Genomic DNA, 27,513 nt, shown 5'->3' with positions numbered 1-27,513 from the left:
TAGAAAAGAAAAAATCTGACTCCATATAAGGTCTAAATACTGTGACTTTTAACATAAGCAGTAATCTTTTAAGGTTTTCTTAACTCCTGAGAGAATTACTGTGGTTTACTAGCATGTTATCTTGATGATACACTTTCATATTTTACTTTTTATGTCTTGAGTTGGCAGTAACAGTTTCAGAACAGCATGACCCAGGTCCCCAGGCCAGACCTCTGCCTGACCAGAGCTCCGAGCCAGTGAGACCACGTCGCCAGCGAGTGCTGCAGTACAGACTGCCCTGGTCTTCCTCAGAAAGTTCTTAATGTGCATTACTCCCTAAGTGCACCGTTAAGCTTATTTGTGCTTAAAAGTGACAAATGACATTTCTTTTTTTTTTCAGTCCCAGTAGGTAGATAACATCGAAGAGTTAACTGTTAGACACATTTTAATAGAAAAACAAATGACTGATATTTTATTCATTGCATTTTCTTCAGAAAACCTAGAGCAGAGGATCACTCATATTCCTTTAGTAGTTCAACACTGCAGACTGAAAACAGGACTATTTAGAAAACAGCTGAACTTTCGCATGAAGTCAGCTTCCCCTTGATTGCAGGTTTCACGGTTTCTCAGATGTCAGTACAGAGTCAAAAGCAGTGGATAAAACTTTGCAGATTGCTTGTGCTTGTTCCTACGTTAAGTGGAAAGATAAAGTAAGAGAGTTCATCAATCTCTTCCTGAACTAAATTTGATCCTCCCAGCACCTCCCCTAAACCTGCTCTTCACCGGTTTTGGAAAGTCCAGGACAAGCCTGCCCAGGCCCCGTGTTCCTTCAGAGAACTGCACATGGTAACAGGGGACCCGCAGCCTTTGGGAGGGACCATCACGAGTCAGAACAACAAGGTACAGAAGATCAGGGCTCTGCCCGTGGAGGACACACCGCTTTCCCTCTGAACCGTGAGCTGCCCCTGGCCTAACAGACGGCTCACAGCCCGCAGCGGGTCTGGGCAGCTGGCGGGCCCGGGGCCCGATACGCTCATTCTTTATGTCCTGTCAGGGATCAGGTGCATGGCAGAGAGCAGCTCTTCAGCCTTTCAGAAGACTAAATGGTCTCTGGTCTTGCCGATCTGTTTGATGAGTAACTAACGAAGGTAACTGAGAGCCTCACCAGGCTGCTGCACTGATAAACCCACAGGCTGTATTCCTCGTTGCTTGCATCTGTGGTCTTCAGAGCCAGTAAGCTTTTTCCTGCCCCCAGACCGTCGTCGTAACACACCATCCGGATGATTAAATACAGAGCGTGCCTGTGCAAGACGTCCTGCAAAAGTCAGGGCGAAGAGAGATCTCACTCCTTCCGTGCTTCTCCAACCCTCTAACGGAGCACGTTTTCCAGTGCAGAGTCTATCATGAGGCTTTAGACAGAGCATGTCCGTCCCTGGGTCTGGCAGAAAGTCGTTTTACAGGTTTTTGCACCCAAAGGGACGTTCCGGTATGCTCAGTTAAGGGGCAATTTGCCTTTAGGATCATACCGTCCTACTCAAGTTCTAGAAAGACGGAATGAGGCGATCTAGCCCAGAGTCCTGTTCTCTGTGGCAGCTTCCAAGCTGCCAACTACCCCGAATTGGCCCAGGGTCCTACTGAAATGCGCTACAGGCCAGCAATGGGGGTGTTGGCTTGGGCCCTACACACTGAAGCAAAAGCTCTTACTCATTTACCCTAGAAAACTGGTCACTTAAGACCAGCTGCCAGCAATGTTTACAAACCACCCTGCCAACAGGAGCAGACCTAACCACAGGAGGGGCCTCCCTGGCCTGACGTCCCCAGTGCCTAAAAACACATTTTTTCCCCCTTTAATTAAATTACTTACATACTGATCTGATGTGGATACTTTTATACCATACTTGGAAACTCCCATAATAAATTCTTCCTCCAGAGGAACGAAAGGCAACTTTCCATCTTGCTTCAAAGTAAAAATAAATTACATGATACATGTTAAAAATTATATTCTTAATTCTGATTAGTCAATTTAGTATCTGGCCATTGGAAGCCCAAACCCTTTAAAGAATGTGAGGCCTACATACAACAGCCCAGCAGGAATTTCTCTCCAAAGAGGCAGAAGAAATCTCCCCCCACCCCTTTTTTATAGTCCACAGATTTGACCAAAACTCAGGTGCATGCAGTCCGCGTGTATTGCTCTAGGCCTTTGTCTTGGTGTTAACTCTAGTTACAAACATACTTTTCACAGATCCTAGCCAGGCTGAAATATGTACATTAGTTTATACTAATGTCAGCACATTAAAGGATCAGGAAACACACCGCAGGAACCATTTCTCTCAGCCACTTTATACCTCACTCAGGTGTTGGCTGTCTGGTTATCCCAGTGCCCCAGGGCTTCAGGCAAGTAAACACTGATGGATGGTTACTCAGCTCTCAAAAATCAGCATTTCAAGCTATTCAGAAACAAGGCCTAACTTGTCTTCTCTAAAATAAGTAAGATATTACTGGCAATCAGTAGAAGTTCCATTCGGTAAGTATTTTTGTGGAACCATTTGCCTACACCAAAGAAATTCCGGTAAATGAGCTACAATGCGCCTACCTTAATTCTTGGGTCCTCATGTGCAAGAGTAGCCTCTTGCCAATCAATTCTCACAGCAGGTTAAAGCAATTCCCAGAATCAGAAGATGGGACAATAGCAATGCTACAGTCAATAATGGGGTTTTGACAAGACCCGTTTCCACGGCGACGTGAGAAACTGAGCAGTCCTTAGCAGGATGGAAATAATCCTGACGCACCTCGCGGGGGAGCATCATCAGCCACCTTTCAGTACAGTACTTAGGTTAGTTGTTGCCTGCACATTGTGGGAATGCCTTAATACTCCGAACTGAACCCTGGGATGATAATGGCGTTAGTCCAGACTACCAAGCGTTCTCCGTTAAATGGCAGATTAGACTGGCTGACTTCCCCTCACATGCAGGAGACTTCCTTCACGGTCACGAGGACATGAAACAGTTTATTTAATGATCCCACATCCGTGGTTTAAGAGACTATATATTCTTAAGAGTAACCAACACTGTGTAAGGGAATCTTTCCATGGCGGTAATTTCCCTTCGTTAACGAACACAAAGACAGGCAAGTCCATTTTCTAGAAACCTGAGAAACAATTTACTAACTGTTGATAGTGTTATATCTTCTGGCTCATCCACTTCCAACACTGGTGAGGGTACACCACTTACCATGTTTTATGCATAAACCCTCTACCTTTGATTTGTCTTAATTTTCCTTCATGATGGTTTATCTTCTTGACTAGGATATGTTTTTGAAACCCACCTCACCTCAATTCTCGTTGGAAACAGGATATGAATAAATAGATACAGTACGCCAACACCACTCTGAGTTAGGTTATTCATCCAAAGAGTGGAAACTAGTTCAACGGAGATACAGTAAGACTTGCCAGATTGTTTTAAAGACAGACTAGCTGTGTACCTGGTCCCCGCCCTCAGCTCCCCCATTTAAACGAAGAGGTCAGTCAGCCCTAGAAAAAGTTAGCAGTGCTGTGTGACGGAAGACCTGTGTCTCTGTTCTTCTGTGACTCTGTCTCCAAGACACCTTGTGCCTCCTCTGACCACAGCGCTCGGTGAGATTTTAACAGCAGTAAGAGCTCGGCTTCAGGAGAAGACAGCGAAAAGACCTGAAGAGCAGCATCTCCCTCCAAAGCCACGAGTGCACGCCAGAATCTTTTAAAATTGAACTTTTTTTTTTTTTACCTGAGCAACATCTATGTAATTTATCAGGTCTAGTGGCCCTTCGAGACTTTTTCCCTCAGAGAGTTTCAGTTTCTCGATGGCACCAACATATTTTATTCGAAATTCTGCACAGGTGTCTGAATTATTGTTGCTTTGCCCTAGAGGTGGAAGAAAAACAGCAAAGTAAGACTTCAAAAGAAACAGCTGCATTGTGGGGTGTCCTCAACCCCTTCCCAACAGGAAGCAGACTGCGTCATCAGAGCTTAAGCTTTAATAAAAATAAAAAATTTGAAAATGCAAACTTTCTGATGTAATGAGAGAGAACTTAAAATTTCACTAAACTTTTCCTCAGTGATTCACAATATGCTAATGTATAAAAACCTCAGTAGAAGTAAATGAAGTATTAACAGCCTTCATTTCAAAACAAAGAAGAAAAATAAAACGTCAAAGAGATAATAACCCTTATAAGTGCATATGACATTTAATTATTTTTGTTTCTTTTCCCTCTTTATCATGTGAACTTTTAACTCTTTCCTGATTCAGGAAACCTGATATACCTCCCCCATTCAGTCAGAAAAGACCAGACTTTTATTTTTTTTCTTTTAACGTAGATGGAATAATGCCAGACAGGAAGTTCCTTACATAATGGATGGTAACAAGTGGAGAACTATGTACGCCATAAATTCCAGACAGCTTTACAATATCTATCATCGGTAGTAAGGAAATACTGCATGGTTACTGCTAGATTATGTTCACATACTAAAAAGATGCCCACATTTTTAATACTTTAAAGGTATCCGGAAGTACAGATAATAGACCTTATACCTTATGCTGCTAAATTCCCTTTTGCATCATATGCTTTTCTCTCCTGCTCGCTCCCAACACTTTTATAGACCGAGTAGTCTATGATCCCAAAAGGAAAAGTGCAAGGATTGCATACAAGAAAATGAATGCAGTAGGTTTCCAACTAGATGTCAGCTAACAGGTGGTTCAGGAGCCACCTTCTGACTTCAGAAGGGCTGCTCACTTCAAGTGGCTGCATAAATGTTTCCGAGGGTCTGTGACAGATGCTCCCCTTCACTGTGTGCTCCTGACATTAACGAGCCGGCAGATCTCTGAGCAGAGGGCTCCTTGATCTCTGTAATCAGCAAGACACTGTCCCACACCCCACAAACAATATTCATTCCAGTATAATTCACACTCTGCCAGTCCATTTCTGACAAAGCCATTTTGACACTCCTAAATTTCCACACACTTTTGCTCTAGGACCATTAAGAGCAGTTTGCTGCAAGGCCACGGTTTTCACCAATCCTTCCACACTCCCAACCCCCGTCCCACCAGATCGTGGCCATTTCTAATCTCTTGCAAAAACGGCACAGCTAAGAAAGAAAACCCCCAATACGCAAGAAGCCCTTGTGCTGCCCTGGTAAATTGTAAGAACATCAGTTAACAAGACCATAAATGATCTAAGCAGTCTCCATACCTGAACTCTTGGTAGAATCCGTATCGAGGCTTGCAACGGTGCTGGACCGTGAAAGGCCCCCAAGGCTGGAATCTACAGACTGAGAAATAACAAACAAACATAACATTAAAAAAATTTTTTTATTTAAGTACAGTCAGTTACAACGTGTCGACTTCTGGTGTACAGCACAATGCCCCAGTCACACATGTATACACGTACATTCGTACATTCGTTTTCATATTCTTTTTCATTAAAAGTTACTACAAGATATTGACTATAGTTCCCTGTGCTATACGGAAGAAACTTGTTTTTTTTAATCTATTTTTATATATAGTGGTTAACATCTGCAAATCTCCAAACTGCCAAATTTAAAACATAACGTTTTTAAACGTAATTAGAAGCACTATCTTCTTTACCATTCAAATTACTCATTTCTTACAGCTGAATCAACACATATAAAGTCAGGTCAGTTATTCAAGCAGATAGACCGTCACGGATTTTTCTAAAGACAAATTCCATAGCAAACTTCAAAAAAAAAAAAAAAAAGAATCCCAGCTGCTTTTCACAGCACTGTATTAGATACAGGCAGAGTCAGCGCTCCGAGTCTAAATCGAAGCCACTACCTCTATCTCCTTATAAGGTACCTGTTATTTATACCGTATGTGAAAATCTACACCTTGCTTTCATGTTATCTGCACAGAACCCAACACAAACCCTATGCAGAAAGTGGGCAGAGAGGATTACCCTGTTTAGTGAATGAGCAAAGAGTCGCAGTCAGGCGAGGTGACTGACCCAAGGTTACATCTAGGAAACAGCCCAGATCTCAAGCTGAGGTCCCCGAATTCCCACCCAGAACCCCTGCAATGACTTCAGTGACTACCTGGCCCACAACAGGTAACACAGGCCGAGGGCGGGCCAGAGTGCAACTGTCAGTGTGAATTACAAAGGAAAACTAACAAAACTGTCGAGCAAAATTCAAAGAATCACACGTTAGTGAAGTCTGTTCTACAGCATCACACTCTCAATGTGCTTAATTTTCTAGAAATAACACTGGAAACTTTTGATTAAAAAAGTTAGTCACTCATTTACACTTCAAATCAAAATTAAATTTTAAAAGTACACTAAAATTTTTTAAACATTTAAGAATGTGAATCAAGGTGAATGTAAAAATGAATCAAGTCTTAAATATTACTTCTTTCCTTTTTTAATAATTGCACTTCTCGGAATCTAATCTAAAATAACAGCAGAGCTGTACACACAGAGATGTTCAGCATCATGTCTGTATGGTACTGAGAAATTGGAAAAGACCTAAATATTCAACGGGTGAGAGAAAGGGAGCTGGAATTAAGAAGCTGTTACAAATTCAGGCTGGCTTCTGGGAAGCGAGTAACAGAGTGAGCTTTTGTGCTTCAAACTACCCCCTGCAGAGGAAAACGCCAGAACCCAGTGACCGTCTGAACAAGGAAAGCAGGAAGGGAGAGACTGGCCTGTTTTCCCCGGGTTCAGAATTACAACAGCAAAACCTTACGTCATCCTAGAACACAGACCTAACAGTCACAGCTCTGCTGAGAAGCCCCTCAGGGCTCACCATCACCTTCGGGGTAAGACATGTGGCCCCTCCTGCCACACTCCAGCCCTGCCCTGCACCTGCCTGAGTCAGCAAGGTCCTTCAGGAATCAGAACACGGGCTCTGATCCTGCTCTGTGAACAGCAAGTCAATAAATCTCCCTTTATCCATTTTTTGATCTAGAAAACAGGAAGCTGGGCCTGGCCACTGATTCCCTGGCTGAGGTCCTTACGCTTTAGGTAACTCCCTGACTAGCTTCAGGAGTTCAAAAACCTTAAAGAAGACTGTCCATTTCCCCATTCCAAGCCTGCACAGGATTCCTCCACTGTCAGGTTTCTGTGCTTTTGGCTTGGTGCTGACAGCTCAGTGACCACATGCTGCTCTTGCTGGAAGTCCCAAGTGGCAGTCTTGTGCCCTTCCTGCACTGAGTGGGGCCATCACCACTCAGTGTGCTACCCCTGGGCCGGGGAGAGGGTCCCTGGAGGGCGGCACCCCCTCCGTGCACAGGGCCACGGGCCCTCCTCCTGCCTCACCAAGTCCTGGCACTGAGCACACACGTCTTTCAAAAGTGAGAGCTCACAAGGGTGCAGGATGATAAAAAGGCTCTTATAGTAAAGATGTGGGCACCAGGAGGCTCAGTCCAGTGGACCAGGACTCAGGACTCTGAGGGCCCCATACACTCAAACACTCGGCTCCACTAGGCTTCCAATTACAGCATTGCCTCACTAGCCAACTGACTCCATTTCATAAACAGAACTATAGTTACGCACACACGCATCATGACCCGAGAAGTCAAGAGATCCAGCTCCTTAACTGCCTGCAATTTCTATCAAGTACAAAATTTTTAAAAATCAGTTTTTCAGTGAGACCATTCAAAGGGCCTGTCCCACCTAGGTTGGCGGATTTAAGAATTTAAGAAAATCTACCAAAACAAATTAAATCAAGCGCAGAATGTGTCTCGAGTGCAAGAAAACGAATGTTAAGAACATCCGGTTTGAAGACTACCAGCAGGCCTGCCGTGCGTAGTCCCCCTTCTGCGGTGTCAGAAAGAACAGAATTCCCGCCGCTCTGCGGTTCTGTCCCCGAGTCCCCTGCCCCTACCTTGCTCTTAGTACTGATCTCACTACTCTGGGAGCTGCTGCTGCTGTGGCGCTTTTTGCCTTTCCGGAACATCTTCCACCATAGCTTGGTCCACAGGCGCTGCCCTGGAAACACAAATGTTGTTTAGGTAGATTAAGAAAAGCAACTTTAAATAATTTTACGCATAATAGGAACAAAAATAAATAAAGCCCAGCAATTCCTTCCAGGTCCACGGCATGTTCCTTTTACTTATAACATAAATATTTTCCGTTGACCACAAAATTTAGACACTGTTCTTTTTCATTCTTTTTCTCTTTCTGAATCACAAAAGTCTACCCCGATGAACCAAAAAGGCAGAAGCCTTCTTGTCATATAAGGAAGTGTGAAAAGCCCTGTTCAGAATTAACAGACATATGTGATCTAGTTCTCAAAATATTCAAGTACCTTACTTCTCTTTAGTCAATTCAAGACATTAGTAAAATACGTGACATAATTAATTTACCAACCAAGATCCTGAGATTCGGTTACCGTCTCCAGCACACAGTCTGTAAACAGCCGGCTGAGAACAGAAGGAATCGGTACCTCTCGGAAATGGGCATTTTTTCTGAAGTCTCAAATTATCTTTAGGTAAAAGCTGACAGAAGAACATCGCCAGGTGCTGGCTCTCACCTCCTGGTTCCCGTAAGGCCAGGGCAGGAGGTGACCTTAAGTTGCCCAGAGTCTGTCTTATATATATCTTTCTTTAATTTTTATTTTTTTTAATTGAAGTACCGTCAGTTATAACGTGTCGATTTCTGGTGTACAGCACAGTGTCCCAGTCATACATATACATACATAAATTCGTTTTCATATTCTTTTAAATGAATGATTTATCCTGGCCCTTCTCATAGGGGCACATAGATCATACTCGGAAAATTGCCAACTAGCCAGCGTCATGTTTCCGAGTTCCAGTACTTTCAAGTACACTGTCTCACTTTATCCTCACAGCAACCTGGTGACACATTCATCTGTCCCAGGTGTTTCCCGAGGGTCGTCTGTGCCACATACCCTGCTGGGGCTCTGGGCCCCACCCTCAGGGGATGTACAGAAGGTAGCTTAGAACCTGCAGTTTATAGACGAGGGAACTGTTACTCACCTTTCAGGAGGGTTTATGAGTAGATAACCTAATAGATGTTCACTAAAAATTGGATCCTACAGAGGGAATAAGGGAGCTTACTACAGAATTGAAGATGATTTTATCGTCTTCGAAGGTTCCACAGATAGCGGTCTACACAGATAGCTTCCTTTCATTCTCACATGGTCAGTTCTTGTCAGAAAAACAATGTACCTGGTGAAGGAGAAAGAAGAAAGAATAAGTCACAGGGTGCTCAGTAACTGTCCAATGAAGCTTCTCCCACTGAATCTGGAGACCCTGCTCTTAAGTCCACTCGTCTGACTTTAGGCCACTTACCCAAGACTGACTCCTGGGCCCAAGCTTTTTAATCAGCCCCATTACCCAATTTATTTCTGTATTTTTGCTTAACTTGTGGAGCAGCAAGAACATCTGAATGATTCATTCACTCCTGAGTTGCTGATGAGCATCCACCAGGTGCTGGGGATACATCAGCAAATAAGACAGATATCAGGGAGCTCATTTTTAGGGGGAATGGACAGACCAACAAGCAAACCAAATATAAAACCCATTATTAGGAAACAGTAATGTCTATGAGGGGAACTAAAGCAAGATAAGATCGAGAGCAATTAAAGGAAGGGGTGACTATTTCAGATAGAAAAAGATGTTCTGATTAAAGGAAGGGGTGACTAGTTCAGATAGAAAAAGATGTTCTGAGGAAGTGAGAGTTGAGCCCTGAGGAACGTGGGAGCAGCCATGAACATGGAGGAGAAGCAGTATGAGTGGAGGGCAGAGCAAGTGCAAAGGTCCTGAGGAATCACGTCTGACAGAGGGACCGGTGAGAGGCCAACTCAACTAAGAGCAGGAGGAGCAGGCAGGGTGACAGGCGAAAAAGATCACAGGGCTTGCAGGCCACGGCAAAAGTTGGAGTTTTACTTTGGGTTTCACAGGAAGACTCTAGAGGATTTTAAAAAGCAGTCAAATGATGTGATCAGATTTGTTTTAGAAAGATGACTGCCTGCTGGGTAGGGCACAGGACAAGAGGAGAAAGAGAGAGACTACTTGGAAGGCTACTGTGGATAATTTGTTGCAAACGACGGCCTTGTCATCACAGGACACTTCTCAGTTAGAAAGAAAAGGCAAGAGAGCCTTAATCCAAGGTCTGCACAAAACTGGGTTAACCTAGCATAATAAAGTACCATGTTAGTGGTCTCTGATGGGTTAAAATGTTGGTGTATAGTCTATATAAACACATTATATTTTAAGTATATATAAATGCTATTTATATATAACAATTTTAAATATGATTTTTTAAAATTTGATACTATTGTTATGTAATCCTGAAGCATCTCTTCAAATCCCTAGAATACTAGAATGATTTGAAAATCACTATAGTATATTTTAAGGCCCTTTGCAACTCCTTAAGACTCCCTTTTCATCATCAAACTAGGAGCTTAAGGGAAAAGCATTTATTAAAGCTTTGCTATCTGCTACTTTTTTGATGCATGTTCTTAATTAAGTAAATCATTCTTCTCTCTAAATTATTCATACATAAAAATGAGGCCAAAGATACTGTCATTTGGATGTTCCACATACTCATCAAATGCAAAAATGTCTAAAGCAGAACCCATCATCTTCCCCTCCATACCTGCTTCTCCCGCTCCTCTCCCTTTCAGGAAATTACATTGTTTCTGGTAGAAACGGGGAAATCAGGGACTCCTCTCTGTCCTCCAGCCCCCACATCCAATCAAACCCAAGATTCACTGAATACACCACCCGAAGTGACCCCTCATCACCACAGACTACTGCTACATATAAATACTTTCCCATTATCTGATGAAAGCAACGGACCCTTATCCCATAAAAACGCAGTTTGGAATGCAAAATTTAAGGAAATTTACAAGCCCCCAGGAGATATTTCACAGATGTGAGACCTTGTCCAGCCAGACTCTGCCACTTCAAATCTATCACCAAGCTCTATCCAAAATGATTTCTTTAAAACTCAAGTCAGATGCCACTAACCTGCTTAAACTCTTTCGCTGGATCCCAAAGCTAGAGACTGAAGTCAAAGCTCTTTGCCGGGACATGCAAGGTCCTCCATAACCCGGCCCTATGTACCTCTCCAGTCTCATCTTCCAGTAGCAGCTTCACACTTAAAGCAAAACGGCTTGCGGTTGTCAGCGTGCATGGCGCTCCGCGTTTCCACGCTGTGCTCCTGCCAGTCCCGCTGCCTGGAATGCCCTTCCACCCACTATTCACTCAGTCTAACGACAGCCTCCTTTCAAGACTCAGTTAAGGCTGCATCTTTTGGAAGCCTCTCTTGGATCTCCAGGCTGGGCTAAGGGATGTCTTTCACAGCTTGAGTTTATACCCTCATCTTAGCATGAGTCTGCTACTGCCTGCTTTTAACTATCTCACTCTGAACCTGAACTCCTCACAGGCGGAGGCGGGGGGGGGGGGAGGTGTGGGGGGGATGGCGGCTAGGTCACTTAGCTCTCTATACTCAACGCCTGCCACAGCCTGGCAGAGGACATGCTTAATGAACTGGAGAACCTTCTTGTGAGATAACACCCAGATGACAACTCCCACATAGTGAGAGCCTACCGTGTGCCGCCCAGTGCTAGGTGCCATATGTACCTCTGACCCTGTCTACTGACCAGCAAGGCTACAGTATTACAGCCCTTTCAAATGAAGCAGCCAAAGCTCAAAGTTTATTAAGCTGCTTGCGAAAGGTCGCCAGGCTAATAATGGGTGGGGCAAAGTTTGGAACTTGATCGAGCTGGCTCCAAAACTCTCCCTACACCCCCGCGTGGTCCCCTGGTATTCTTCGCTGTTGCGGAACGCTCGCCACGTGCTAGTGCTCCTGATGACAGTAAACAAAACAGACACAACCCCGCCCGCCCCGTGCAGCGGGGGAAGAGGGTGAAGCCCCAAAGGATGGGGAAACAACAGGAGCCCGCACAAAGAGTGGGCGCTCGTCACCGCTCCTCGAATCAGAGCCTGACACGGGGAGCAGCCCCGCGGATGCTCCCACTCCGTCACCCTTCCGACGGGACCCATCCACACACCGCATCGGTTCTCACCGGAGCTGCAGTCCCTCCCCAGACAGGGACTGGGCACTGGGGCACTGTCTCCTCCCGCAGGCCCAGGCCCGCTCCTTCGCTCCAGCTGCCCGCCCGCGCCGCCTCGGGGCCTGGGTCCCCCACCCAGGGAAGGCGGGTCCCGGCGGAGACTGCGCGGCCCCACCCATCCGCTCCCCCGCAGGGCTCCCCGCCGGCGCCGCCCTCGGGGTCCCGGTTCCCGGCCAGGTCCAGGCAGGGCGCGGCGAGGGCCGGGGTCTCACCTCACAGCCGCCTCGGGTCGAGGTCAGACACCCACCGCCCCGGCAGCCAGAGCCGCAACGGCCACTCCCGTTCTAATTCCAGCGCCAGCTTTTCCGGCCCCGTAACCCAACCCTCCGGGCCCCGCCTCCGAAGCCTCGCGCAGGCGCAGTCCTGACCCCGCCCCAGGTTCCTGGACTCATAGTGGGGAGGAGCCTCGCGAGCCCAGATCTCCGCCCGGAAGTCGGAGGGAGGAGCCTAGGGTCGCGGGCGCCGTGGTGCCGGAAGTTGTGCTCTCAGTGGTTGAGGTTCTTTCTTTGGTTCCCTGTGGCTGCTCTTTCAATTTAGAGACTCCGGCGACCTGTTTGTTCCTCATCCCTGCTTCGCCTTCAGACTTCTGAGATGTCTGCGATTCCTGCGGAGGAGAGTGACCAGCTGCTGATCCGACCCCTGTAAGGGACCAGCGAGAGACGGAATGCAGCCACTGCTGTGAGGCGAGGAGGGTAACCGGATGGTTGGCTTCCTCAGTCGCCCCGACGCCAGCACGCCTCGGCAGCCTGCCCTGGGTCCGCAGTTGCGGGCCAGGCCTCTCCGGCTGAAGGGGTTTGGAGAACTGTTGATCGGAAGGGGCCTGCTAGGTTGAATGGGATTTTGCTTTTTCTTCAGTCTCAAGGGAGGAGAATATGTTGGAATTGGAGGGCGAGGGGAAATGGTTTAAGGAGCCGCTTGGCGTTTTCATATGCACCAAAGAGTAGCAGTCTCTAAGGGAACCGGTGATGCTGAGGATGGCAGGAGGAGATGAGGATCTGGATAAGGCTGTAGCAGTGCGAGGAAGAACTAAGTCTGTTTCTTACCTCCAGGACTTGATATTTTTCAAGATGTGAAACACGAAATAAACTAGGGACTTGATGTAAGTTCCATTCAGAACTCAAACTCTAGGAGAATAAGGAAGGTGGAAAGTCGGAGAGGAGAAATAGCAGAGGTGTTAAGGACGAAAATCTCAGCCCTTGATTGTCCGTGAGAAGGCTAGTCTTTAATTGGAAATGACCACCTTACAGATCTGGAACACTGCTTAGAAAGGGAAATACAAATGTAGGCAGCTTATTCTATAAATGAGCAGTTTGAATCCACAAACATGTTTATTGTTAGATATGAGTTAGCACCACACGAATGTGTGCGTTTTTCAAAAGGTAGAAAGTATCTCCTTTACACCTTCATTTAATAAGGACTTGGTGAGCACCTACTGGGGACAGAACACAAGTTTACCACTGCTTAGTTCACACCTGTCCTCTCTCCCTGTATTCAGCAAGCACTGAGCAAGCGTCAAGCACCACACTAGGCACTGGGGATACAAATAAGACAGAGGGCTGAGTTAAGTGAATTCACCCTTTTGGAGGGAATTGCAATGCCAGGTGCAAAGTACTGAAGTGATAATTTGGAATAATAGAAAACCATTACTTTGGAGTCAGACTTGAAATCTAATCCATACTCGATTACTAGGACAGCAACCTCACTGAACCCATTTCCTCACGTGGAAATAATATAGCAACACTGAACTGTGTTGAGTAAAGCTCATGGTAGGTTCTCAATCAATGGTGATTACTGTAAGAGTACAGGTAGGTATTGCACTGAGGCCATGGAGGAGGGAATTCCAGCAGAGTGAGATGAGAACGCTATCTACTGCATCCTGGAAAACATGACGCATGAGCTGAGTCCTAAAGAATGAGTAGGAATTAAAGACAGCTGAAGGTGGAGGGGTGGTGAGGATGTTCCAGGCGGAGAAAGTGGCACGTGTGAGGATGAGAGGTCACGGTTTGTGGCCAGAATCCTCATGACTGCAGCCAAAAGACTAGCACATGAGATGGTAGAGGCTGTCGGGGTCCAGTTTATGAAGGACCTTGTATACAGACTAAGGATTTGGGGTTCTTATTGCCAGTTATAAGGAGCCAAGGAGGGATTTTAAGCAAGGATGGGATGTGGTGGGAATTGTTTTGGGAAGATTGAAGATGCTCCTAGCAGCAGTGTAGCAGATGAAAGGGTGGGAGAATTCAGTAGGATGAAATTGAAATCATCCAAGTGATAAGCAGTGAGAGCCTAGAATGAGTGAAATGAGCACTAGTGGTTTGGAAAGAGGTTTGAGAGTGTAAGGAAATGAAATCTCTAGAACATTGTAACTGATCAGATATCTTGGAAGGGGCAGTTGTGGGGAGGGAAGGCAGGGCAGAAAGGAGTGTTAGGGCGAGTCCGATTCCTAGGTTGGATACCTGGTAAATGATCGAGTTATCACTCAACGAGTATAGGAGATGGGGCAGGTCTGGGTAAACTGGAGAGTTTCGTTGTTTTATAACAGCCTTATTGAGATTGAATTTACATCAACACTCATTTAAAGTGTACAAAGCAATGGTTCTTTAATATATACACAGTTTTACAACTATCACCACTATCTAATTCTGGAACATTTTTGTCATTCCAAAAAGAAGCCCGTACATCCATTTTCCCCCAGCTTCCCCAGACCTAGGCAACCACTGATCTACTTTCCCTCTCTACAGATTATCCTGTTTTGCACATTTCCTATAATGGGTTACAGTATGTAACCTTCTGTGACTGGCTTCTTTCATTTAGCATAATGTTTCCAAGGTTCATGATTTGGGAGTTTTTATTCATATTTCTTGAGATTTACTGCACGTCAGGCACTGTAGGTATACAGTGGTGAATGGAACAGACAATGTCTCCGCTGTTAGGAGCTTTCATTTTAATAGTGAGAAATAGCCATAAATAAGTAGATCCAATAACTTCATGTAGTTGTGTTATGACAGAACAATGTGAAGGGCAGATGAGGTGACATTCGAACTGAGACCCAAAGGATACAAAGGAGCCAGTTTGTAAATATCTGGGGGCAGAGCACTCCAGGAAGAAAGAGCAAGGGCAAGAGACTTGAGGTGCAAGTTTGTTTGGCATATTTGAGTATAAAGTGCCTGTGAGGTGTCCCAGTGGAGATACCAACTCCAGGTGACTATTAGAGGTCTGGAATTCGAGGGAACAATCTGGGCTACAAATACAGATTTGGAAATCAGCAAATGTGAAAATGAAGATCAGGAAAACTGAGAAGAGGGCCAAAGAGAGAACCCTCAGAATATCAGCATTGGAAGGATGGGCAGAAGCAGCTGAATGAAGGAAACTAAGGCAGAAAACCAGCAGGACAGGAGGAGAGCATGAAGTCGGAGAAGGAGGGATGACGTGCTGCCGGGAGAATGAGTTAGACGAGGACTAACAAGGGCTGTTTGCTCTCAGCAACAAAGAGCTGCTTTGCAAGGAGGATTTCAGAGAGTAGTTGGTAAAAAGCCAGACTGCAGTGGGTTGAGGGGAGATGAGGAAATAGAGGCAGAGAGTGTGCACAGCTTTTAGAAGCGGGCAGAGAAAAGGAATAAAGTGGAAACTAAAGGAAATTTGAATGAAAGGATTTTAATTTGGGGATGGGCATGACTGGCCTGTTAAAACACCGATGACCAAGAGAGGACAGGGAAAAGCCAGTGATGTAGCAGGAGTCAGTTCCTCCGAAGGAGGGAGTGTGCAGGGTGTAGAACCGTGGTGGGAAGATTAGCCTTAGAAAGGTCCCTGTACAGGAGAAGTGGAAGGAAAGATGCAGGTGGGTTGGTAAGTGAACTGGAGGAAATTGACAAGTAGACAGCATAATTTTTTCATGCAGAGAAAGCCCAGGCTTCTAGTGGAATAGGACTGAGGGCTGGAAAATTTAGGAGAGAAAGTTTGAAATAGTTACTACGCTAACTGTAGGAGAAACAGAACTAGGGACACTCTTAAGAGGGATTGTCCTAGATTCAATCCCCAGTACCTCCATTAAAATAAATAAGTAAATAAATGGAAACCACCCCCCCAACACACACACACACACACACACACACACACACACACACGAAGCCTAGAGGCCAGTTAAAATGGAAGGCCAGGAATTCTTGGTTTCACCACAGTGGTTTGATTTTCTTTATCGGCATCCTCTGAAGTAGGACCTTGTTTTGAAGATAGATGCATCTGATGCCTGTCTCTTAGTAGACAACGAGTTCTTGAGGTCAGGTTCCTGGTATCGGACATTTCCATATGCTGGGTACTTAATACAGCGCTTGGCAGACAAACTGCTTAGCGAGTGAGTGGGCGCGTTGTGAGCTAGAAATGGGGAAAGGCATCGAAGAAGGTGAGGGATTTGAAAAACAGGTGAGGTTTCACTTAAAGCCTTCTGGTAATTGGAAAATAAGGCTGTTTTATTAATATAAGAAGAAGGGAAAATTGTTTAAGTCCTTGGTATAAAATATAATGAAATAACAGGATGTAGAAGGAAAAGAGACAGATTCACAGGTATGAATAAGATAAGCCTACTTAAATTTAAGCTATTTGGTAAGTGTGTATTATCTTTTTAAAAAATGAAAGAATTTTGAAGTGCTTATGGGTTTACACTTAAGTGCTCATTCTAAAAGTATCATTGAATAATTTAATCACCACTAGTTTACATTTTAAGTACATCATAGTTTAACCCTAACATTCAGAAGGTTGGATTTAACCTTTGAGCTTCTTGGTTCTAAATCACCCTCTCTCACAATTTGAACAACTAAAAGATCCCTGAAGTCACTTTTTATCTTTTCCCACATTGACACTTTTCTTCCCTATCTTTGTAATTTTGTGGGACTGTCATCTGCCTCAAGTGAGTGCTGTCATCACATGGGACATAGTTTAAGTTGTAAAAAACTTTGAATTTATTGGGCTTCATTTTAATTGTTTTTTAATCATTTGTATTTCTTCCCTTGAATGTTTACAGTGGAGCTGGACAAGAAGTAGGAAGATCATGTATTATTCTGGAGTTCAAAGGAAGAAAAATAATGGTAATTATTATTTGGTAATCAGGTTAACAGTAAGGCTCTGTCTGCATTCAGTGTTAAGTCTTTTCTAGTACAGTACTTATCTGTTTAGCTCCCAGAAAAATGTCCTAGTTGGAGATGTAGTCTATGCTGTAAAATGTTAATGTGGGAAACTAATATACCTTCCACTTAGTAATTTGACAAAACATTAAGTAAACTGAGAATATATATTCCAAGGTTGTAAAATTATCAGCTGGATCTCCTGAACTATTGCTTCTTCAAAGTCCATCTTCTATTCCTGAAGGTCTGGCCAACCTAACTGCCCCACCCCTGGTGGAAGACACCAAGGAACTGGCCACCTGAACACACGCACAGCTCCAGCTGTCCCCACGCAGTACAGCCCTGGTACCAGCTTAGGTACCTCAGTCAGCACTAGGGCCCCTGGCCTTGGGCAAGTCAGTCTCTCCGATAAGCCCATTTCCTTCCCTGAGAGTTAGAGGGAGGGGTTGTCTCTGTGGTCCTTGTTAGAAAGGCGATTCACGGCTTATCGTGTTCTTGTGGTTCCACTCTGCTTCTCCCACTCTTAAAAGAACAGGTGTAGTTTGCAGCCTGGAGATTGTCATTCAAGTGAAGTAAGCCAGAAAGAGAAAGAAAAATACCATATAGCATCACTTACATGTGGAATCTAAAAAAAAGACAAATGAAGTTATTTACAAAATAGAAACAGACTCACAGACATAGACCACAAATGGTTACCAGTGGGGGAAGGGGGTAGGAAGGGATAAATTGGGAGTTTGAGATTTGCAGATACTAACCACGATACATAAAATAGATAAACAACAAGTTTATACTGTACGGCACAGGGAACTATGTTCAATGTCTTGTAGTAACCTATAATGAAAAAGAATATGAAAACTAATGTATGTATGTATCTGTATGACTGGGACATTGCTGTACACCAGAAATTGACACAACACTGTAAACTGACTATACTTCAATTAAAAAAAAAGGCATATAGCGGACATGATTGTCTTTTTTAGTCATTTATTGTATTAATATGACAAAGACACCCCAACAATGAAGATGTAACTCTAATGACTGCCTCTTAAGAATTTGCCTTAAAATAAAGTGCCCTGATCAGGGAAGTTTCCTATTTCTAATCATTGTCTTCTCACAACAGTCAGATCTGGTGGTAGTAAATCTGTAAACTGTAAAAATGGTGGCCATCTTCTGATACTAAATTTCTTGAAAAAGAGCTCATTCATTGTTAGAGTGCCTACAAGAAGTAGCTGGAAAGAAGATGTCTTGCATTTGTGTTCTGTGACTCTAAATGGGCATTATATTTTAGGTTCATTTGGGAAGTTAGAATTGTTAATGGTGTATTTGCCCATTTAATAAGAATTTTATGCCAATAAACAACAAGTTCATATTGTGTAGCACAGGGAACTATATTCAATATCTTGTAGTAACTTATGGTGAAAAAGACTATGAAAACGAATACATATATGTACTTGTATGACAGAAGCATGTGCTGTACACCAGAAACTGACACAACGTTGTAAACTGACTATACTTCAATAAAAAAATATATATACAGAAAGAATTGCATTCCAAATGCTAGTGTATAGAGTCCATCTGGTGTAGTGCAATGGATTAGTTATAATTATTGTTTATTTGTTGAATGAACTTTAATGAAGTGTGGAGGTGACTGTGATCTTGCTCCCCATTTCTTTCAGCTGGACTGTGGGATCCACCCTGGCCTAGAAGGAATGGATGCTCTTCCTTATATTGATTTAATTGACCCAGCTGAGATTGATCTCCTACTAATTAGTCAGTAAGGCTTTTTTTTTCTTTATTAAGGACACTGTTTTTCAATGACTTTTGCTATAAAGATCGCTCTTTACCAGATTTTAAGATTCTGGTGTTTTAAGAGTACTTCCTACCAGAAGTTATATTGCAGACGTCTTATGTCTTATGACAACACTCCATACTGTCATCGCAGGTGAGAGAAGTTTACTAGAAAGATTCACCTTCCCATCTCTAGAGTAAGTGAGGAGGTATCGTATGCCTTGGATCATTGTAAAACTGGGAGACCAAGAAAGCTCTTTGACAGAATATCCCCTTGAGGCCACTGAGTTGTCACGTTATTCTGTGGGAACTTCATATATAAACAGTGACATGTTCCAACTTGATACCACCAAAGCGCTTGTTATAACTTTGGCTGCCAGAAATAGGTTTGGCTATATCTTGATGTTTAAATGCTTTTAATGTCTTTTTCTTACACTTGAGCTGGATGCATCACTCCCTCCCGCTGCACGTACCTGCCCCTGGTAGGTTCTGAGAGTATTGGTGTGTGATGGTTACAGAGAGCTTTTCTGTACAGTGAGCATCAAGTATATGATGGGTGGTATTTTAGTAATTGACAGAATCTCTTTGTTTCTTTTTAAGTTTCCATTTGGATCACTGTGGAGCTTTGCCCTGGTTTCTACAGAAGACAAGTTTCAAGGGAAGAACATTTATGACTCATGCCACAAAAGCTATTTATAGATGGCTTCTTTCAGATTATGTCAAAGTTAGGTAAATTACTTTGTTAGACTTATCATGCATCTGGTTCTACACAGCACATATGGTTTACAATATAGACCATTTTGTGTTTTGAAATGAGATGTTTTCTTTTTATTCACAAGGAAGTCATTAATTCAGTCATTCAGTAACAACTCATCAGACACCCATTGTGTACCCAGCACCTCCTTGGCCTTTAACTCTTTATGTAGTTTTTAACATCCCTTTAAATCTTTGTAATTTACGTGAATAAGATACGATAGAAATATTCTGTAAATAGAATTTCCTAATTTTGTTAAAATTTAAAACAAAATATATTATACAGTGATGTATACTGAAATCTTATTTTGATTGATTTGATCAAAGCGAACTGACTATCTTAAATGGAAAAAGTTCCCTGGGATAGTTTTTTCCATTTGCAAAAGGAAAATCTCCTGTACTAGAAAATTTGGAGCATTTTTGTGATACTTACAGTACAAGTTGTTAGCCTTCAAAACTTAACTGTTTAATATGTATATTCCAAGGGTAGCTAAGATGCAATTTGTTATTTTTCTTATATAAATACAGAATAATTAAAGAGTTATTCTTAGTAATAATTATACTGATTAACACTTAAATAATGTATTAGCGCTGTGTGATAGTGTGTACCACTTAAACCATGTGCCAGGCACAGTCCTCAGTTCTTAACATATGTTAACCCATTTCGTCTTCATATCAACCTCATGGTGTAGGCTTGTCGTGAACCCCATTTTACAGAGATTATGCAACTGAGGCACAGAGAGGTTAGGTTATTTGCCCCTGATGATCAGGGTAAGAGACAAAGCTGGGCTTTGAACCCAAGCAATCTGGCTTCAGTGTCTGTGTCCTTAACCCCTACTCTCTCTTGCTTTTTTGGAAGTATATTAACATAATTTTTAGGAGAAAACGTATGTTAGACTTTGTGAGAAATCTTTTCACATCCCAGTGTGAGAAACTCTGCCATGGTCCAATGTATGTGAGTGAGTTTATCTTGCAGGAGTGTTAGGGCAGAAAAAAAGGTTGAGAAATACTATCCTAAAGAACACTTTGCCTTAATTTACTGTGTGTACTTTGCTTAAAATCATGCTGTATAATTATACACACTGAACATTTTAATTATAATAGCAGAGTTAAAAAATACACAAAATGTCCAAGAGATTCTAAACAGCATAAGCCATACTATATAATTCTAGGAAATATCTTCATGGACATGTCATCCACAGACAATTTCTTTGAGTTCAAAGACTTGTTAAAAATCTTACCCTTAATTTTTTTGTTGTTGGCATCTTTAAAAATTTAGTAATATATCAGCAGACGACATGCTGTATACTGAGACAGATTTGGAAGAGAGCATGGATAAAATTGAGACCATCAACTTTCATGAAGTGAAGGAAGTTGCAGGAATCAAGTTCTGGTGTTACCACGCCGGCCACGTCCTGGGAGCGGCCATGTTCATGATTGAGATCGCAGGTGTAAAGGTACCCTCTAGTTCTAGAGTGTCCTCCCCACGAGAAATGAGTGCAGGGCTTTATACCACCAAGGAGGACTAAAGAATATCCCCTAAGACTTGCGAAGCGTCAAGACACTGAAACATAAAATTAAGTTGATACTTTTTTCCTTATAAATATCCTGGTTTATACCCCGGTGATGCTTTTTCTACCATGATTGAGAAAACAGTTAAGTAAGCATCTCAAAAAAGTCTCCTCACACTCCTGTAGAATTAATTCCTTTTCAGTGTGCTTTAGAAAACTGAAAGCTCTTTAGGGAAGAGCCTTCCTTGGGGCTGCATCCATTTAGCATTGAAACGTGATTTGGCATCCACGTCCTCTTGGTGTTCTGGGATTCACATATAAGCCCCTCGAGAGGGTGGACTGCGTGAGTGAAAGAGCTTAATCAGAAAGGATCTTTGCAGCCATCCTTGATGAAAAAGGCAAACGGGAGTCTTGATAAACTTGAGAAAACAGGTGGACTGATAGGTTTCAAGACTGACTCAGGTGTGCCAGTTCTCAACTCTGGCTGCACCTTAAATCACTCAAGGAGCTTTTTAAAAATACCATTGGATCTGAGGGTGTGGCCTTGGCCTTTTCTTTTTTTTTCAAGTTTCCTAGGTGATTCTTATGTGCAGCCAGAGTTGGGAACCAGTGTTCTCATGTAATATTGTTCTTAGTTTTTGTAGCTGCTCATTATTTGAAATTTTTACACATTAATGTGTACTGTGAAACCATTTATTGCTGTCTGCTTGGAGGCACTAAAAATAAGCAGAAAATAGCAAAAATGCAGCTCTAAATTCCCATTTCAGATTTGATGAAATTTGATGGAAGATGTAGTTTTATCTTCTGTCTAGGTGGGTTTCACATACACGTCAGTAGATTTCTTTCCTCATTCTCCTGCCCTTTTTCTCTAAGATACTGAAATACTTCTCAAGTTTATTAATATAGAGGTTATCTTTGTGGGATGATTCTGGGACTATATTATTTCCACTAGTTGAATTGAATAATTGAAACACTGGATGGTTTATGACAGAACTAAGTTACACATTTTGAATTAGACACAAATACTGCATCTAAATGTCTTCAGTTGTAGGCCACTTTTTCTATTAAACCTCACTTTCAAGAATTTATGAGCTAAGAAAAAAAAATTTTTTTAGAGAATTTATGAGCTAAATATATTCAATAGTCAAATGAAGCCTTCCACAATCCTAACTTTCCAGCTTTATTTTTTTATAGCTTTTGTACACTGGTGATTTCTCAAGACAAGAAGATAGACACTTAATGGCTGCTGAAATTCCTAATATTAAACCTGATATTCTTATCATTGTAAGTATTAGTGCTTGTATTGTAATTTGTGTAAGATAAGCAGGATTTTTTCTAATGGGAAAAAAATAGGGTGATCTCATTTCCATAATATGTGATTGGATATCACAATGTATTTGGCTTTTTAGAATAAAAATTAACTTTTTATTAAAATGGGTTAACTCTGGTTTACTATCAAGGATGACATACAACCCCCAAGGTATTTTTGTTTAGGTTGATTTCCCCAGTTCATAGAACATCTTAACCATCGTGTAGGAATGCTGTGGCCCCACTGCCTTTGCCATTCCTTGTGACTGTCTTTTAACCTGTAGCACCTGCTAACTTTATGTGTATGTCCTTTCTGCCTACTGGGTTGCAGGTCCCAAAAGAATAAAAAAAATATATTAACTGCACAGCAGCTTTGCGGGGCTTGGTAAGGAGCAAATTAATAAATGTGCGTTGGGCCTGTGGCATATATAAGAATATCATGGGTGTTTAGTTAAAGTTGGAAGAGCTATCTGTTCCTCCCTCACCACCCACAGCATCCCCCAGCTGCCCAAGCGCAAGGGGCTGGTGCACATTGCTGTACGTTAGCAACATGTCGCAAGTGAATTCAGTTTGGCTCCGCTCATGGTATATCCAGCATGGAAACTAACTTTAATTTAAAGGAAGTTTCTTTTTTAACCCCCAGAAAAAAAGTTATTTTCATTATATCTGGTACTTTAGAGCAGTACTTCTCAAACTGTAACGTGCTTATGAGTCATCTGCTGATACTGTAAAAATATAGGTTCTGATGATGGCTGGGCTGGGGCCTGAGATTCAGTGCTTCTAATAAGCTCCTGGGGATGGCATTGCTTTTGGTCAGCGGGCCACACATAGTAAGGCTGAGGGGATATTCTTAAACAGAACTAGAAGAAACAATATCTGTTTCTGATTTATAACCTTGACTTATCAGAGGTGGGAGAAATAGCCTTTTCCCCACCCATGGAAATCAAAATGGTTTAGAAAAAAAAGCATAGCAAAATTATCTTGAGCAGGGAAGATACATTTTTGGACTATGTTCTGATTCCATTTTCTAAAAAATGTTTATTAATTTAGCCAGATCTGAATTCTAACATTATTATTTGCCCTTCTTTCCAATTCGTATTATAACAACATATGTTCATGAAAATGGCATGTTAATAGAGAAATAAGCACTTTGCTTGCTGTTTGACTTTTGTATACTTTGGGAATGACCAGCCTTTGTCTCACACTTCTAATGTGTTGTGTAGGAGTCTACCTATGGGACCCACATCCACGAGAAGCGGGAAGAGCGAGAGGCCAGATTCTGTAACACTGTTCACGATATTGTAAACAGAGGGGGCAGAGGTCTCATTCCTGTCTTTGCTCTTGGAAGGGCTCAGGAGCTTCTCTTGATTCTAGGTATGCCTTTTCCTTCTCACCTGGGAGATTCTCAAAATCATGGAGGGCTGTTATATCGGGATAATTGCATGACCTTGGATAGGTCGTTCTACCCTTCTGGGCTTCAGTTTCTGCCTTTTTTTTTTATTTTAAAGTTGAAGTATAGTCAGTTTACATTGTTGTGTCCATTTCTGGTGCACGGCATCATGTTTCAGTCATACTTTTTTTTTTTTTTTTTTTTTAGTTTCTATGTTTAAGAATAGGGATTTGGTGCCAATAAGAGCCCAGAGCAACAGGGTGTCTCATGCAGTGCTACTGGGAATAGAAATGGTGTCCCCTTTCTGGTTGCCACCAGCATTAGAAGTTTAAAAATATGCTGCCCTTTGACCTAGTAGTTCCCTTTCGGGGAGTGAAATACACAGAAAATTTTGTTAGTAAGGGTATTCATAATTCTAGTATTTTCAAAGAATTGTGTCAGTAAATAGCACATCATAGGAAAAAATCAGTTTTCATATTAGTTATTATATATTTTTACATAATATATTAAGTGGACTAAAAAGTAGAATTCAAAACAGTATGGACTCTGAACCTAGTTAGGTAAAAAAATAAGCAAATGGCCAGAAAGATATTCAAAGATATCAGATATTAAATCTGGATAGTGAGAAATTGGATGATTTCTTTTTCATTTTCTGCTTGTCTCGATTTTCGAAGTATGTCAGTGAGCGTGTATAACTTTTTGTAATAAGAGGAACAGTAGGCATCATTTGTGCATTTATTTAATGATCCTTTTTAACATTCTGTGATTCTTTTGGGGGGAACGCACCCCTCTTAAAGAATAACTAATAAGTGTTTGTACGGACATAGAGTCAATGCGAAGAACTAGAAATGATCTCAAGCTTTTACTTCTCAGTTCTGCCTGAATGATGCTAGGGGTAAATAGCATCCCTATTACACTGGAAAGGGAACTAGGGGAAGCCGAATAAATGACCTCAGATCAAAAGCAAATCTCTGAAAATAAAAACAAAAATTAACAATAATAATAGTAATTTTAAAAAAAAGCAAATCTCTGAGAGAGAGACAGGACTTGGTAGAAGCTAAATTTTCTAAATCCTAAACCAGTCTAGTTTTCTCTTGGTTTTGACTTGGTTCTTCTTTCTAACTACAAGTCAAGTTTATCCTTAGACGTCTTAAAATGAAAAGTCTCCATAACAGTAATCTGAGGAGCAGAAGGAACTGAGAGGCCGAAACTATGTCCTCACCATCCAGTTGGGTTGCCAGAGTTAGCAAATAAAAATACAAGACACCAGTTAAATTTTAATTTCAGATAAGTAATAATATTTAGCCTAAGTATATCAAATATTTACTATGTATTCTTATATTAAACATCTTTTATTTGCCTGAAGTTCACATTTAACTGGGCATTTGCTTTTTTGAATCTGACAACCCTTTATGAACCAGGACTGCTCTATGCACTTGGTTGCTCCTTTTCCCTTAAATTCTCCTTGTAATGTAGTATAATAAGAGAAGAGCCATTCGAACCCCTGGTTTCAGATCTCACCTGTGATCTAACCATATGACCTTGGGCAAGTTATTCAACTTTTTTAACATTTAAATTTTTTCATAAAAATAATGCAAAAAATAGGAGACTGTGATGTGATCTTGGGATGTAGTGTACTTTGCAGGATATTTGAAAGATCGTAAGGGTGTATATGAAAACTTTGACACCATTAAGAATTTTAATTACATCTAAAAGAACACAAACAGCTAACAGGGCAAAGTAGGAAATGCATTTGTCATGTATGACAGGAAAAGTCCCTGTCCTTATATGGAGTTTTCACTTATAAATCAAGTAGAAAAAAAAATTCCCACACGTCTCAACCTTTTTTAGCCTCAGTTTCCTAATCTATAAGATGGAAATCAATTGTCATTAATTTGTTTGAAATTAGGAATAACAAATGTAAATTGTATATTAGACATTTAATACATTTCCTAAACGTAAGAGCACCAAGTAGAGTAAGTGATGTCTTTTGGCCGTACTACCTTCATAATATTTGGGTATTTAATGAGGATTTTCAATAAAAAACGCCTTCTTTTGAAGGTATGTTGCTCACTGTTTTCATTAATTATCAGAAACTGTTTAGCAGTTTTCTAAAAATATAGTCACAGAGTAATGTGACCTTTTTGTGTTCAAAATCAATTTTAACTTCTTTGGCAGTCCTGTCTATTTCAATGTCTATTTGAAGTATAAATAAAACATTTTTATTTAAAACCATCACAGAATTTAGTGTCTCTCTAGGATAATAAATCACAGTCTATTAATCAGTGTAAACTTCTACTGAATCATTTTTAAAAGCATCCATATTTGGGACTATGGTCACAACATTCTTTTTAGGTCCTGCATTAATGCTTAGAAATAAGTTTTGGTTTTATAAGTTTATGTCTTTAAAATATAGTTCTGTGCTTTAATTTATTTCATATCTGAGTTTTAGAAAATTAATTATATGTATCATTTATTATTTGAACTCTTTGCCCCACACAACAAAGTGATATTTGTTAATCTTGTAAAATCTCTCTAGATGAGTACTGGCAGAACCACCCAGAACTCCATGATATCCCAATATACTACGCATCGTCTTTGGCCAAGAAGTGCATGGCGGTGTACCAGACATACGTGAACGCCATGAATGACAAAATCCGCAAACAGATCAACATCAACAACCCCTTTGTTTTCAAACACATTAGTAACCTTAAGGTGAGTGTTCTTGGGAGACGGAATAAGGGCAGATAAAACATGAGTGAGCAGCAGGAGGGGACACCTGTCCTTGACCTGTGGCTGAATCCTTCCTGCTGAAGTCTTACCTTTTCCGGGGCAGGCATCACTTTTCTGAGGGAAATCAAAGGTTTAGCAACTAGCATTCTTTTTGGCTTAAACGAATTTGCCACTTGTTCCAACTCTCCGCATGTTCTCAGTATGTACCATTGTGAAATAACTTGGATTTCTCTGCTAAAAAATGAAAAGCCCTGAGGAGAAAAATATCTTGTGTTACATATTTTTTCTGTTCTTACTCAAACCTAATCATCTTTTTGATTAGCACTGCAGATTCTAATATGCAGATTTTCATGTTTACTTTCCTAGAGCATTCAATAAAATCTGATTTTCTTTAATTTAAACAAATAATTTCATTTAAACTAATGCTCTAATCTTAATAAAGTAATACCCCAAAATTCAAGTTATAAGTGATCTTCCAGTTGTAAATAGGCCGTGTCAGTAAATTATTATTTTTTAAGTTAATTGGTTAGGAGTTAGAGCCGAGTTTTCCCTAGAAACAATGTTGAACTTTTTGATTAGATTTCAGGCCAACTGAAAATATAATGAAGTATGCAAAGTCATTGTGAGTCTTTGGGGAAATTCTTTCAGGATTTTACCTTGGGTGGATAGAAACCCGTTTGAGTCTTTCTGCCTGCCTGCTAAGCACTGAAAATGGTCTTAATGACCCTTCATCCACTGTAGAAGGTTTGGAAGGTCATTGTGAACTAACTGCTTTTTTTCATTTTGTTTTCCTTTCATTCCCAGCCTAACCTGTTTAGGGACTTTGGAAATTGGACTTAAAATGTT

General features: G+C 41.6%; 2 protein-coding genes across 7 annotated transcripts in view; one reads left to right on the top strand and one right to left on the bottom strand.

Moving 5' to 3' along the window:
- Window positions 1–406: 406 nt before the first annotated feature.
- ITGB1BP1 (integrin subunit beta 1 binding protein 1) lies at window positions 407–12,436 on the bottom strand. 3 transcript variants are annotated; one of them, XM_031684756.2, is made up of 8 exons: window positions 12,283–12,436; window positions 8,964–9,155; window positions 7,850–7,953; window positions 5,203–5,281; window positions 3,741–3,877; window positions 1,844–1,936; window positions 1,145–1,294; window positions 407–667 (listed from the first exon to the last, which is right to left on the bottom strand). In XM_031684756.2, the coding sequence occupies exons 3-8, from the start codon at window positions 7,919–7,921 to the stop codon at window positions 596–598; spliced, it is 603 nt and encodes a 200-aa protein (XP_031540616.1). In that variant the 5' UTR covers window positions 7,922–7,953; window positions 8,964–9,155; window positions 12,283–12,436; the 3' UTR covers window positions 407–595. The 3 variants fall into 3 exon arrangements, with proteins under 3 accessions (XP_031540616.1, XP_072794338.1, XP_072794337.1); XM_072938237.1 differs by having other exon boundaries at window positions 9,045–9,155; XM_072938236.1 differs by lacking the exon at window positions 12,283–12,436 and adding an exon at window positions 12,023–12,154.
- Window positions 12,437–12,489: 53 nt separating this feature from the next.
- CPSF3 (cleavage and polyadenylation specific factor 3) overlaps window positions 12,490–27,513 on the top strand; it is a 31,911-nt gene continuing 16,887 nt past the window's right edge. The window contains exons 1-8 of one of the 4 annotated variants that reach the window (XM_006197097.3): window positions 12,490–12,711; window positions 17,085–17,148; window positions 18,861–18,958; window positions 19,573–19,701; window positions 21,005–21,182; window positions 22,431–22,520; window positions 23,768–23,918; window positions 26,474–26,649. In XM_006197097.3, the coding sequence (XP_006197159.1) occupies window positions 12,662–12,711; window positions 17,085–17,148; window positions 18,861–18,958; window positions 19,573–19,701; window positions 21,005–21,182; window positions 22,431–22,520; window positions 23,768–23,918; window positions 26,474–26,649 (936 nt within the window). In that variant the 5' untranslated portion in view covers window positions 12,490–12,661. Of the gene's footprint in view, window positions 12,763–12,878; window positions 12,898–12,930; window positions 13,170–17,084; window positions 17,149–18,860; window positions 18,959–19,572; window positions 19,702–21,004; window positions 21,183–22,430; window positions 22,521–23,767; window positions 23,919–26,473; window positions 26,650–27,513 lie in introns of those variants that run through there. The other 3 variants (XM_015241643.3, XM_015241658.3, XM_015241649.3) reach the window with 3 other exon arrangements.

Source organism: Vicugna pacos, chromosome 15 (genome assembly GCF_048564905.1).
Source record: "Vicugna pacos chromosome 15, VicPac4, whole genome shotgun sequence".
Taxonomy (NCBI): domain Eukaryota; kingdom Metazoa; phylum Chordata; class Mammalia; order Artiodactyla; family Camelidae; genus Vicugna; species Vicugna pacos.
The sequence above is the reverse complement of the archived record's forward strand: the minus strand, read 5'-3'. Positions and strand labels throughout refer to the sequence as shown.